General features: G+C 45.6%; 1 protein-coding gene across 5 annotated transcripts in view; it reads left to right on the top strand.

The window, feature by feature from the left end:
• Positions 1-14,726, top strand: part of cacna1e (calcium voltage-gated channel subunit alpha1 E) — a 188,751-nt gene that overhangs the window by 87,216 nt on the left and 86,809 nt on the right. For all 5 annotated transcript variants that reach the window (XM_033028317.1, XM_033028318.1, XM_033028319.1 and 2 more), the window contains 4 exons: positions 1,410-1,507; positions 4,116-4,721; positions 7,828-8,123; positions 10,821-10,920. In XM_033028317.1, coding sequence (XP_032884208.1) covers positions 1,410-1,507; positions 4,116-4,721; positions 7,828-8,123; positions 10,821-10,920 — 1,100 coding nt within the window. The remainder of the gene's footprint in view (positions 1-1,409; positions 1,508-4,115; positions 4,722-7,827; positions 8,124-10,820; positions 10,921-14,726) is intronic.

A 14,726-nucleotide genomic window follows, 5' to 3' on the forward strand; every position in this document is an offset into this window, starting at 1 on the left:
ACATTTAGACAAGTACATGGATAGGATAGGTTTAGAGGGATATGAGCCAAATACAGGCAGGTGGGACTTGCATAGGTGGGATATGTTGGTCGGTGTGGACAAATTGGGCCGAAGGTCCAGTTTCCACGTTCTATGACTCTATGACTATGAAAGGGGCATGAAATATCAATAGCAGACAAGATTAAGAAGAATCCTGAGACATTGTTAATATACGGGTACTCGGAATAAGAGGATGACCAAGGAAAGAGTGGCAATCTGTATGTGGAGCAGGGGATGTGGGCAAGGACTTGAATTAGTATTTCATGTCTGTATTACCAAGGGGCGAGAATAGTAGAATGAGTTCAGGCAAAATACGAGTATTCTAGAGCAAGCTAGCCTAAGGAAACAGAAAGTGATAGATGTCCTGGGTGGATAAATTCCCGGGGCATGATATATCCCACGCTGCTAAGGGAGGCAAAGGAGAAGACTTTTCCATCGTTGTTGGTGACAGGTGAGATTGATGGGCAGCAAATGTTGCTCATTTGTTTAATAATAATAATAATAATAATAATAATAATAAATACTTTATTGATCCCCTCAGGGAAATTCAGATGTCCAGAAGCCCCCAACCAACAAACCCACAGATTCAAAACGAACGCAGACAGAAAATACATAGAATACAATGTGGACACTAGCTGAGAGCAATAAATACTTAAAAAGACCAATAATTAACAATTAAAAATTAAAAATTGCAAAAATGCATCCCCCTACAGCCTAGCGGTCTGTAAGAAGGGCAGCATGGATAAGCCAAGTGACTAGAGCCCAGTGAGAATTGCATCAGCGATTGGCAAACTAGTGGATAACATTCCAAGGGCCAGGAGTTATTCACACTTGGAAAAGCATGGGACAGGTGGGGGGAGTCAGGTTATAGGGTCTCCTGCCTCACTAATGAGATAGAATTGTATGAAGAGTTAACTGAGCATATTAATGAGGGCAATGTGATTGCTGCAAACCTCGTGGACTTTGGTAAGGTTTATGACAAGGTCCACACGCTAGGCCACATATCAGCTAAGATGTTAGTCAAGTCCTCACCACCTGCCCTCATGGTTGGAAAATAGCTCATAGCACTATTCTGAGGACGAACGTGAGAGTTCAATGTCCTGGAAAAAAATCATCTTTTCCCTCCCCCCCCCCAAAAAAAGAGCAGATTATCTAGGCATGAATACAAAGAAAGCAACTCTACCCAATGTGGTTGTTTCTATATTAACAGTGATTGCACTCATTCACTGGTTGCAAAACACTTCAGGACAAGCTGAACTTGTGCAGCTTGAGAGAGGGGCAAGCTCTTTCTTATTTCTGATTGAACATCCCTGTCTGGGTCGTGGAAGTCAGGGCACGAAGGAATCATTGTATATTTTACATTGTTGCAGGAGGAGCAGGAAGAGGAGGAAGCCATTAACCAGAAGCACGCCCTGCAGAAGGCCAAGGAGGTCAGCCCCATGTCAGTCCCAGGGTTTCCCTCAACAGAGTGAGTGGAATAAACACAACTGCGCACTTCATGTCTAATCACAAACCAGCATTAATTAGTACAACTGAGGAATAATGATGAAGCACAACTGATGTGCTGAAGAGTGGATAGAGGTGGTCGTGGTTTAACAAAAAGATCACCCATTTAAGATATGTAAGAATGAACTGCAGATGCTAGTTTACACCCAAAGATAGACACAAAGTGCTGGAGTAACTCAGCGGAACAGGCAGCATCTCTGGAGAAAAGGAATAGGTGACGTTTTGGGTCATTTTAGTGACATTTTGGGCAGCTTACAAATCAGCGGTGTGAATATTAATTTCTCTAATTTCAAGTAACCCTTGCATTCCTTCTCTGTCTAACCCACCCCCACCCTAGTTGTCCTGCTAGTTCCACTGTTTGCGTCCATATACCCTTCGTTTTTACCTCTTCCCCAGCCAACAATGGGCCATTGTGGGCACCACCTTTCCTTGGTCATCAGTGCCATCTTTGATTTGTTCTGAAATTTGTCCAGTTTCCCTCCCTCCTGACTCTCAATCTGTGGAAGGGGCTCAACCCGAAGCGTCACCTATTCCTTTTCTCCAGAGATGCTGCCTGTCCTGCTGAGGGGTTACTGCAGCATTTTGTGTCTATCACCCATTTAAGAGTTCTGAGGCAAAATTATTTGGTGGGGAAATTAATTGTTGGGGCTCTCTTCCTCAAAGGGAAGCGAATAGTTTTAAAGCAATGGTAAATAGATTCCTGTTAAGTAATGGGATGAAAGTTCACCATGAATAGACAGAAATACGAGCTGAGTACATTGAAGGTTGTTGCGGAATGGTGCCAGATTACTATCTAAATGGCGTCAAGTTGGGAAAAGGGGAAGTACAACGGAATTTGGGGGTCCTTGTACATCAGTCTATGAAAGTAAGCATGCAGGTACAGCAGGCAGTGAAGAAAGCGAATGGCATGTTGCCCTTTATAACAAGAGGAATCGAATATAGGAGCAAAGAGCTCCTGCAGTTGTACAGAGCCCTAGTGAGACCACACCTGGAGTATTGTGTGCAGTTTTGGTCCCCTAATTTGAGGAAGGACATTCTTGCTATTGAGGGAGTGCAGCGTAGGTTTACAAGGTTAATTCCCGGGATGGCGGGACTGTCATATGTTGAGAGAACGGAGCAGCTGGGCTTGTACACTCTGGAGTTTAGAAGGATGAGAGGCTATCTCATTGAAACATATAAGATTGTTAAGGACTTGGACATCCTAGAGGCAGGAAACATGTTCCCGATGTTGGGGGAGTCCAGAACCAGGGGACACAGTTTAAGAATAAGGAGTAAGCCATTTAGAACAGAGACGAGGAAACACTTTTTCTCACAGTGAGTGGTGAGTCTGTGGAATTCTCTGTCTCAGAGGGTGGTGGAGGCAGGTTCTCTGGATGCTTTCAAGAGAGAGCTAGATAGGGCTCTTAAAAATAGCGGAGTCAGGGGATATGGGGAGAAGGCAGGAACGGGGTACTGATTGGGGATGATCAGCCATGATCACATTGAATGGCGGTGCTGGCTCGAAGGGCCAAATGGCCTACTCCTGCACCTATTGTCTATTGTCTATTGATCTTACTTAATTCTAAGCTGTTTTAAGAGGAAGATTAACCTACTCCTGCTCCTAGTTCACATTATCGGAGAACATCTTTACAGGCAGTCAATCATCATCACCTCTAAAGACACTGCAGTCAAGAGAAGGCAGAGATAGATGATGTCATACCAAGATTTACCAGGTGGCATATTTTACATTGGGAATGAATGCCAGAGAACTAAGACAAGGGGAAAGAATACATTAATTTTTGAAGTGGAGCAAATCACGTTTAATTTCACACAACAGAATAAAATGTGGGAGATGACATTATGTATTGCAGATTCAGAAATGTTACAAGAAATTTGAATGTGGATATGAAATGTGAGAGAGAGTCCAGTATGCTGGAAAGAAGGTTGGGAGAGAGGGATTTGAGTGTGTTGGATACAGGAATACAAGTGGGGCTTTTGTTTGTCCTGCATACAGGAGTATTAATGAGAAACTATGGTGTTCCACAAGCAGGAATACTGTGCCTATCATTCCACAACAACCTTCCATGCCTCCAGTTCTGTCGGACGATAGAGTGATGTAATAGTTATTATCACAGCAATCTGATCTGCAAGGAGCTTACATGACCTCCATGGGTCTATATGGGTTTCCCCTGTGTCTTTAACATCCCACTGATGTGCTGGTTGCAAGGCCAATTGCCCATAGTGCAGGCTTCTGAGAACCAGGAGGGAGTTAATTCCAAGCGGGATGAGTGGGGGAATGGGATTGCTGGAATAGCTCTGAGAGCCAGCGTAGACTCGATGGTCTGAGTGACCTCCTGTGTTTGCCACATTTGGGGGTGACAGAGTGCTGTGGTCCATGGGCGGAAAACAAAGACGGGGAACTAACAGGCCCATCTCCGATTATCAGGCGTGGGTTGGGAGAAGAGTTGTGGAGATCGTGATATTGTTTTCATTGCTTTCTTGCGATGTTGTGTTGCATTCGTTACAGTAATTGCCTTGTGTTTTTTTTTGTTACTAATTGCTTCGCTGTTCTGCATCCCATGCGGTTCCAGGAGAGAGTTTCGGAGGCACAAGCACATGTCCATCTGGGAGGCCAGAACCAGTCAGCTGAGGAGACGCATGCAGATAAGCGGCCGCGAGGCTCTGTTTGCCGATGCGCTCCAGGGGCTGGAGGGGAGCAGGTATCGCAGGCACCGCTCCAGGATCTTCGAGGGCGAAAGTCTCCGGCGTCTCGGCGACCAGCAGGTCGATCAACTTGGAGGGGGCGGCAATCGAGATGCCTTCAAGAGCCGCTCGCTTCGCAACAACTGGCAGCCGACCGGGGCGAACAAGGAAGGTTCCTCGCTGAAACTGAATGGGGATCAGGACCACAGGCAGAGCCTGGCACCAGTCCGGAGCGTGGAGGCTGGGGAGAGCTTCAGGATGGCCGAACCGGTGAGGGCCAAGAGGAGATACAGGTCTCTCTACAAGGAAGCCAAACTGGGGCTGGAGGAGAGCGCGGAGACCACGCTGAGCCACCGCGTGGGCAAGAGCAAGGAGGAGGGGCTGTTGCAGAGGCTGCCCGAAGAACAGGAGAGCAGCCAGACAACTCCCGGCCCCGAGGAGAGGGATGCTGAGCAACAGATGGCCTTCTCCTGGCAAGGGCGGCCACATACAAGGTTGGCAATCGCTGGAAGGAATCTTATATTAGTGTCTCCCTGGGCATTTTTAACTTCTTATACATCAAACAGACACTAGTGGTAGGCCCATAATCTGCCCATAATCTAAATATCAGGGGGATGATGTCCTTCCAGGGTGTGTAGAGCTTGGGTCCTGTTGCCCAACAGAGCTTTTATAAATCTGATATAATATCTGTGACTATCAATCCTTCCAGGTTGAAACTGTAGTCCAGAATGTTGTGCTCTGCTCGCTCCCGTGGTCTGGCATGTTTTGAACCTGTACTACAGACCTGTACTAATTAACCAATTCCAACTAAAAATCGAACTACATCTAAAATCAACTAAGATCAGTATTAATTTGTAGCTAATTAACTTATCGGTGCAACATTTGCCACCTCGGCCGACGGTGTTTGTGACTTACAGAAACTTTGGGTTGCAGACAATTCTCTGATCTTTTATTTGACCTGGGTTGTCAATACTTAAAAAGAACCAGTCTCCGGCTCAGAGGAAGACGAGGGGGTCATTTGCTGTGATCCGGATTTTTTGTGATGCCGAACTAAAACATTTCAACCTGTGCCACAGTGCTGAAATGCCTATTTTCTGCATCATTTTAATGACCTAAGTACTTGGAACTGCTCTTCTTCACATTTCCCTCTTACCACCGTGGAACTCTGGTAGCTCCCAAGAGTTCACTGTTTCAAAAGTACTCGTCCCAGCCTTATGAAACCCAAAATACATAAACTCATACTTTTCTTTCTTTTCTTTGCCCTTTGTTGCAACCATCTGCCTATCAAAACCTCCCCCTTGCCTGTATCGACCTATGACCTGCCACGCTTTGTCCTGCCTCTTCCGTTTTCCAGCTTTCTTCCTCCTTTCCCCACCAACAATCAGTCTGAAGAAGGGTCTCGACCCAAAACGTCACCTCTCCTTGTTCTCCAGAGATGTTCCCTGAACTGCTGAGTTACTCCAGCACTTTGTATCCTTGTTTCTTCACTTCACCCTGTGTTGGATCCATTTGTCACAAGGTTTTCAATTCCCTTGATCTAGTAATATCTTCTTATGGCTTAATGATTCCCTTTGCATGGCTTGCATTGGCACTCCTATGTTGTTGGCATACATGGAGATGTGATATTCCAATCCATTATCCAGTTGCAGTCGCAAGTGAGGCCAGGCTCCTTTCCACACAAACTTCACAACTTTAAAACACTGTTGTTCACAAGTTCACATGTTATAGGAGTATAATACCAACTTGTATATTCGGCCCATCGAGTCTACTCCGCCATTCAATCATAGCTGATCCCTGCCTCCTAATCCCATTTTCCTGCCTTCTCCCCAAAACCCTTGACACGCGTTCTAATCAAGAATCTATCTATCTCTGTCTTGAAAATATCCACTGACTTGGTCTCCACAGCCCTCTGTGCCAATAAGTTACACAGATTAATCACCCTCTGACTAAAGATGTTCCTCCTCACCTCCTTTCTAAAAGAGCGTCCTTTAATTCTGAAGCTATGACTTCTGGTCCTAGACTCTCCCACCCGGTTATGTTAAAATATCACCACAAAATTTAACAATGTGCAATGAATAACATGTTAATACAATACAATACAATACAATACAATTTTCCCACAAGAATTATTATTTTGTTCTGGTGACAATTGCCAATAACTACCAGTCTGTGTTGCTGCCTCTCTTTCCCAGTAGACATAAAATGCTGGAATAACTCAGCGGGACAGGCAGCATCTCTGGAGAGAAGGAATATGTGACATTTCGGGTTGAGACCATTCTTCAGCCGTTTCTTTCCCAGTAAATGCTTTAACTCTAGTTTACTCAAAATTCCATTTTAGCCACCACTACTGTTTTAAGGTTTCAAATGTTTGCCTTAAATGTACTTATATCATGTGGTGTAGAAAGAAACTGCAGATGCTGGTATGTAGCAAAGATAGATGTAAAGTCCTGGTGTAACTCAACGGCTCAGGCAGGGAATGTGTGGGCGGGGGGGGTTGGGGGAAGAGGGGTGTGTGTGGACAGGAGGAGGGTGGGGGGGGGGGGTTGGGGTGTGGGGGAAGAGGGGTGTGGTGGAAGAGGGGTGTGTGGGAGAGGGGTGTGTGTGGGCAGGGGGAGGGTTGTGAGGGGTGTATGGGAGGGAGGGGTGTGGGGGTGTGGGATGTGGGGGCAGGGGGGAGAGAACTCAGAGAAAAGGCGGGGGATGAGCCATGGGGGAATGTGTGGTATTAAGGGGGAGTGGGGCAGGAGCCAGCGAGGGGGACCAGAGGGGAAGGGGTTGGGGGTGCTACGGGGACTCACGGCGGGCGCTGGTCGCCTCACTGGCCGCTTCGCTGGTCGTTCTCCGCACGGCTCGCGGACTCAATCGGCACGGCTTGTGGACTCAGCCCCGCCTACGGGGCTTTATTCTCCTCGCCCCGCCCAGTGATTAACAGCGGGTGCCGGAAGGGGCGTTAACTTCATGGTGACTGACAGGCGAGAAGACCAATCTGCTGATCTCACGATTTTTAAAACCTTCATAACTTTTGTAATCTTCCACCGATCGGAACAAAACTTGGTGCGCTTTGAGCAGAGGAGAGCGGGAAGGTGGTGAAAAATCCTAGCGATATAGCATACCGTTTTTGCACCAATATTTTAAAAATGCAAACTTGAAGAGGACAAGATGAGAGTTTTACTAATAGTATAGATATTCCAGTGGGCACAAAGGTGAGAGAGTTTTTAGGAGTTGAAGGAAAAAGGGAGAATGACTGTTTAGTTTAGTTTAGAGATGCAGTGCGAAAACAGGCCCTTCGGCCCACCGAATCCGTGTCGACCAGCGATCCCTGTACACTAGCACTATCCTACACACTATGGACAATTTACAATTTTACCAAAGCCAGATAACCTACAAACCTGTAGGTCTTTGGGCTGTAGGTGGAAACCGGAGCACCCGGGGAAAACCACACGCAGTCACAGGGAGAACGTACAAAAATCCATATAGACACCACATGTAGTCAGGATCAAACCCGGGTATATTGCGCTGTAAGGCAGCAACTCTGCCACTGCGCCACCATGCCGCCCAAACCTTACTCTGAACCAGACTTGTATATCTGTCTCCACACAGCACAAATCGGAATCTTGATTCGGACACAAGCCTAATGGGTAAGCAGCTGGAAAAGGCCAGCACCAGGGGGACCGAGAGTGGAAAAGTGGACAGCGCAAAGAACAGCAAGCAGGTCAATGAACAAACCAGCCTGTTAAACTTGCAGCTGGATCTGCAAATCACTCAACCTTCTAGAGGAGAGAAGGACCTGACCACCAGTCCCAGGGACATAGACCAGGACAAGACTCGGGAACAGACAGAGATTGATGTAGACTGCGAGAACACAGAGACACCCATGGATTCCCTTGTCACACCAGGTAGGAACTTTTATGTTATTAGAGATAGGATTGGAAAGAGAAAATGTTCTAAATCTTTGAAGATGATTAAAGATTACAATAAAAAAGTGTTTTGTGTCAGCGATCTCGGTGAGTCTCCTGAAGTGTGCAATGCAGCTAGTTTGTCATTGGGTTGGTCTGTACACACCTTGTCCAAACACTAAACGCCTTTGCTCTGGGTCATATCATCCATTTACAGATGAGGGTAATACCATTATACTTGTTTGCGAAGCTCAAAACCCACGCCACATAAATCAACAGCAGAAATTATATGTCACAGTTTTCATTTCCATAATGTTACACGGCATGGAAAGAGGACTTTAGCCCAATTCAGCCGTACTGAACCAGGAGCCGATCTGTGTTATTCCCACTTGGAGGCATTTGGCCCATATCCCTCTCAAACGTTCCCATCCACATACCTGGCCTAATGTCTTTTAAGCATTGTAATTACCGTCATTGCTGCCACTTCCTCTAGCAGATTGTTCCATGTACCCATCACCTGGGTAAAAATTCTGCTCCACAGATCCCCTTTAAATCATCTCCTCTTGCCTTAAACCCATGCCCTCTAGTTTTAGACGCGGCCAATTTCAATATCACACACTACAATTATCAATGTCATACTTGATAATTCTCAGTCACAGTGTAATTCTCAGTTAAATATTGTAATTCTCACTGTCACAGTGTAATTCTCAGTCACACACTGTAATTCCCAGTGTCCCACAGTGTCATTCTCAGTGTCCCGCAATGTAATTCTCACTGTTACACAGTGTAATTCTCACTGTCAGTTTCATTCTCAGTTACACAGTGTCATTCTCAGTGTCACACAGTGTCATTCTCAGTGTCACACAGTGTCATTATTCTCAATGTCACATTGTTGTTCTCAACATTGCACGCTTGTATTCAACGTAACACTACAGTTGTCATTGTCACCCATACTGTTGATGTCAATGCCACACTGGTGTTCCCAAGCCCATGCTGTGTACCCAGTGTAACTCCATTGTTCCCACAGTTGCACCCTTCCCAGCGTCACCATGTCTCACTTCTCCATGTTCTCCATATCTCACTCCCAATCTCCGCTGTTGTTGCCTGTCTCACTGCTCTCGATGTCACAGCGTATTTTTCAGTATTTAATTTATTTTTGTAAAGCACCACAGTATATTTCTGTGCGACACTAATGCTCTGAATGTGACCCTTACTCACAATGTCAAACTGTAATTCTCAGTGTCGTTCAATCTTTCACTAAATGTGACATTCTCCATTTCATCACGTCAAGCCCTTTTTCCAGAAATATCTATGAGTAATTTACCCTGGCGCCACCAGTGCCTAAATCTATAGTTCTCAACGTCAAATTTGTTGTGTCTATATAATACACTCTGCAATTATCAATGACAGTGTCACTCTGCAGCACTAACTGCAGCAACCTGTAACTCCCAGTCACACAACCACACTCTCAATATTGTTCTTTTTTCCTCTCACGGTTGCACTGGGAGTTGCCCTCTGTAACTCTCCTGATCGTTCTTTGTTCTTTGCAAATATGAACTCAATCACAAAGTGATCTACATGGTAATTTTCACAACTTCCATGTTGCAGTTCTCATTTAGAGTCATACTCATAAAGCACGGAAACATGCCCTTTGGCCCATCGCATTAATTCCAACCCAGATGTCTCGTCTCATTTTCCTATGTCCTTCTAAACCTTTCCCATCCATGTACCTGTCCAGTGTCTTTTAAATGCCATTATAGTAAATACCTCAACGACAGTCAGCTTGTTCCATGTACCCACCACCCTCTGAATGGAAAGCTTGTCCCTCAGGGTTCTATTAAATCTTATCCCACTCACCTGAACCCATGTCCTCTGGATTTTGCATTCCCTACCCTGGGTAAAAGACTGTGCATTAATCATATCTATTACCCTCATGGTTTTATACACCTCTACAAGATCACCATTCAGCCTCCTGGGCTCGAAGGAATGAAGTCCTAGCCTGCCCAGAGTTATTCCCAGAGTCGGCAGCTATGCTTGGTCTTATGAAGTACACTTGCTTCCATTCTCCAAAACTGAGCTTTTTGATAATATTGGCCATCAGTGTTGTATGTTACCTCATGCTACAAATCCTTCTGTTTGGAGAGTTACTGGTTGACGTTCCCCCATTCTCTTCTCTCCATGCAGTATGGCTGTTGGGTTCTGCCTCTCCTCCGTAACAAGATGCACCTCCCTTCTTCAATTACATTCCCCTGGGCTCTGATCACCCTGCTCCCCTGTAACTGACTGGGTGGTTGCCCCATCTCCACCTCTCTCCCCTTTGCTGCTGACTCAATTGGGCTCGGTCCCTGGACTCCCTCACCCCGACCCCCTTACCACCACATTCCACCCCAACCCCCTTACCACCACATTCCACCCCAACCCCCTTACCACCACATTCCACCCCAACCCCCTTACCACCACATTCCACCCCAACCCCCTTACCACCACATTCCACCCCAACCCCCTTACCACCACATTCCACCCCAACTTGACACTGACTCCTCAGGGGATATTCTCAACCTCGTCCTGGTTTCCCAGTGTAGTCTATAGCAGTCCATTGTTGGCCATAGATTGGATTCTGCCTCGCGTTGATGAACCATTGAATAAAGCTGGCCCTAACTATTTGATTCTGATGCATTTTCTTGTTTTATTTGGCAGGAAACACATGCAGCAGCAGTAGTTCAGTGAAAGACGAAGAGAAAAAGTCCAAGTCGATTATGCCATACAGCTCCATGTTCCTTTTCAGCACAACCAATCCGTAAGTAATGACAATCAAGTCAAGCTGGGTTTATCAACATATGCACAAGTATAGTGGGGAACAGGTATGATGAAAATCTTGCTTGCAGCAGCATTACGGGCATGTCGACTAAAGACACTACAAAAACATAACTTGAATATGAATTACGCAATTGGTTAGTGCAGGTTACACAGTGCAGGCTAGTGTACATGGTGAACGCTGGTCAGTGCAGACTCGGTGGACGCAAAGGCCTGTTTCCATGCTGTATCTCTTAAGTCTAAAAGTCTGCACATAAATTCTATAAGGCAGTGAAAAGGCAAAACAGTTATAATGGGTGACTTCAATCTACATATAGATTGGGTGAATCAAATTGGCAGGGGTGCTGAGGAAGAGGATTTCTTGGAATGTATGCGGGATAGTTATCTAAACCAACATGTAGAGGAACCAATGAGAGAGCAGGCTATTCTAGACTGGGTATTGAGTAATGAGGAAGGGTTAGTTAGCAGTCTTGTTGTACGTGCCCCCTTGGGCAAGAGTGACCATAATATGGTTGAATTCTTCATTAGGATGGAGAGTGACATTGTTAATTCAGAAACAACGGTTCTAAACTTAAAGAAAGGTAACTTTGAGGGTATGAGACGTGAATTGGCCAAGATTGACTGGCAATTAGTTCTAAAAGGGTTGACGGTGGATATGCAATGGAAGGTATTTAAAGACTGCATGGATGAACTACAAAAATTGTTCATCCCAGTTTGGCAAAAGAATAAATCAGGGAAGGTAGTGCATCCGTGGATAACAAGGGAAATCAGGGATGGTATCAAAGCAAAAGATGATGCGTACAAATTAGCCAGAAAAAGCAGCATACCAGAGGACTGGGAGAAATTCAGAGACCAGCAGAGGAGGACAAAGGGCTTAATTAGGAAAGGGAAAATAGATTATGAAAGAAAACTGGCAGGGAACATAAAAACTGACGTAAGACATAAATAATCTGCCGGAAATAGCAGGGGACCGCGGGTCAAAGGAGATAGAGGAACTGAGTGAAATCCAGGTTAGTCGGGAAGTGGTGTTGGGTAAATTGAATGGATTAAAGGCCGATAAATCACCAGGGCCAGATAGGCTGCATCCCAGAGCACTTAAGGAAGTAGCTCCAGAAATAGTGGATGCATTAGTGATAATTTTTCAAAACTCTTTAGATTCTGGAGTAGTTCCTGAGGATTGGAGGGTAGCAAACGTAACCCCACTTTTTAAGAAGGGAGGGAGAGAGAAAACGGGGAATTACAGACCAGTTAGTCTAACATCGGTAGTGGGGAAACTGCTAGAGTCAGTTATTAAAGATGGGATAGCAGCACATTTGGAAAGTGGTGAAATCATTGGACAAAGTCAGCATGGATTTACGAAAGGTAAATCATGTCTGACGAATCTTATAGATTTTTCGAGGATGTAACTAGTAGAGTGGATAGGGGAGAACCAGTGGATGTGTTGTATCTGGACTTTCAGAAGGCTTTCGACAAGGTCCCACATAAGAGATTAGTATACAAACTTAAAGCACACGGTATTGGGGGTTCAGTATTGATGTGGATAGAGCACTGGCTGGCAAAAAGGAAGCAAAGAGTAGGAGTAAACGGGTCCTTTTCACAATGGCAGGCAGTGACTAGTGGGGTACCGCAAGGCTCAGTGCTGGGACCCCAGCTATTTACAATTTATATTAATGATCTGGATGAGGGAATTGAAGGCAACATCTCCAAGTTTGCGGATGACACTAAGCTGGGGGGCAGTGTTAGCTGTGAGGAGGATGCTAGGAGACTGCAAGGTGACTTGGATAGGCTGGGTGAGTGGGCAAATGTTTGGCAGATGCAGTATAATGTGGATAAATGTGAGGTTATCCACTTTGGTGGCAAAAACAGGAAAGCAGACTATTATCTAAATGGTGGCCGATTAGGAAAAGGGGAGATGCAGCGAGACCTGGGTGTCATGGTACACCAGTCATTGAAAGTAGGCATGCAGGTGCAGCAGGCAGTGAAGAAAGCGAATGGTATGTTAGCTTTCATAGCAAAAGGATTTGAGTATAGGAGCAGGGAGGTTCTACTGCAGTTGTACAGGGTCTTGGTGAGACCACACCTGGAGTATTGCGTACAGTTTTGGTCTCCAAATCTGAGGAAGGACATTATAGCCATAGAGGGAGTGCAGAGAAGGTTCACCAGACTGATTCCTGGGATGTCAGGACTTTCATATGAAGAAAGACTGGATAGACTTGGCTTATACTCGCTAGAATTTAGGAGATTGAGAGGGGATCTTATAGAAACGTACAAAATTCTTATGGGGTTGGACAGGCTAGATGCAGGAAGATTGTTCCCGATGTTGGGGAAGTCCAGGACAAGGGGTCACAGCTTAAGGATAAGGGGGAAATCCTTTAGGACCGAGATGAGAAGAAACTTTTTCACACAGAGAGTGGTGAATCTCTGGAACTCTCTGCCACAGAGGGTAGTTGAGGCCAGTTCATTGGCTATATTTAAGAGGGAGTTAGATGTGGCCCTTGTGGCTAAAGGGATCAGGGGGTATGGAGAGAAGGCAGGTACGGGATACTGAGTTGGATGATCAGCCATGATCATATTGAATGGCGGTGCAGGCTCGAAGGGCCGAATGGCCTACTCCTGCACCTATTTTCTATGTATCTATGTATCTATGAAAAGAAAAAGTCTGTGCAAAAACGAGACATTAGTCCAGAAGTACGCAATTAGAAAACGAGTTCTATCGTATTACATCTGAAAGTACTTGTAACGAATAAGCAAAGACTGACAAGATAGATTGTGCTGCAACCTTATGGAATCTGTTCACCCAAAGCTGGCAACTTTTATTATTGTCCCCGTGCTTTGAAATCAGAGTTAGAGTCATAGTTATACAGAACGGAAACAGTCCCTTTAGCCCAACTTGTCCATGCCAACACAGTAGTCTAACCGAGCTAGTCCCACTTGCCTGCATCTGGCTCAATTCACGGCAAACCTTTCCTGTCCATGTACCTACCTAAGAAATGTTTATTCATACCATCTTAAAGAACCCCCCCCCCCCCCTCCCCCACCTCTGTAGAAGGCAGAAATTGGGTGTGATGGAATACTTTTACTTTTCTACCTGCCTGGGTTTGAAGGCAGCTCCAACAACAACTCAACACGGTCCTGGGGAAAGCAGCCCGCCTGGGTGGCAAGTTAGTGATCAGCAGTGCTGAGCTCTGGAGAAAGACTGATGGGTCTCCACTCCAGGACTCCAGCTTCGCTGTATCAGGTTCAGGCCTTCTATGCAACTGCTCCAAGGTCTACCGTGGATAATTCAAAACAGAAAGTAGGAACAGGAGTAGGCCATTAGGTCATATGAACCTCGCCTGCATTCAATATGATCCCTGGTGTTCATCCAGATTCAGTACCTTGATTAGCTTTCTCCCCATATCCATTGATGCTTCTAATATCTTTGTAAGTATATTTAATTATGTGGCTTCAACTTCGTTCTGTGGATGAGAATTCCTTCGGTTCAACACTTTGTGGGAGAAGAAATGTCTCCTCATCTCAGTCTGAAATGGCACCTTAGACTGTGACCTGGAGTAGTCTGCATGGTTCCAGCATCTGAACTGTCCAGACTTGATGACCAGTTGTTCTCTCCCCCATTGTTCCCATCTGCCCCTTATCCCTCCTTTATTTGGTTTCACTCCATCACCTTCCATTCATATCAGATTCCATATTCTGCAGTCTTTATAGTCTCCACCGATTATCACTGCTACCCGTCCCTCCATCCCCAACATGACTCCATCTGTCCACCATCCCCCTCTCCTCACTTGGATC

This window comes from Amblyraja radiata, chromosome 10 (genome assembly GCF_010909765.2).
Source record: "Amblyraja radiata isolate CabotCenter1 chromosome 10, sAmbRad1.1.pri, whole genome shotgun sequence".
Lineage (NCBI taxonomy): Eukaryota > Metazoa > Chordata > Chondrichthyes > Rajiformes > Rajidae > Amblyraja > Amblyraja radiata.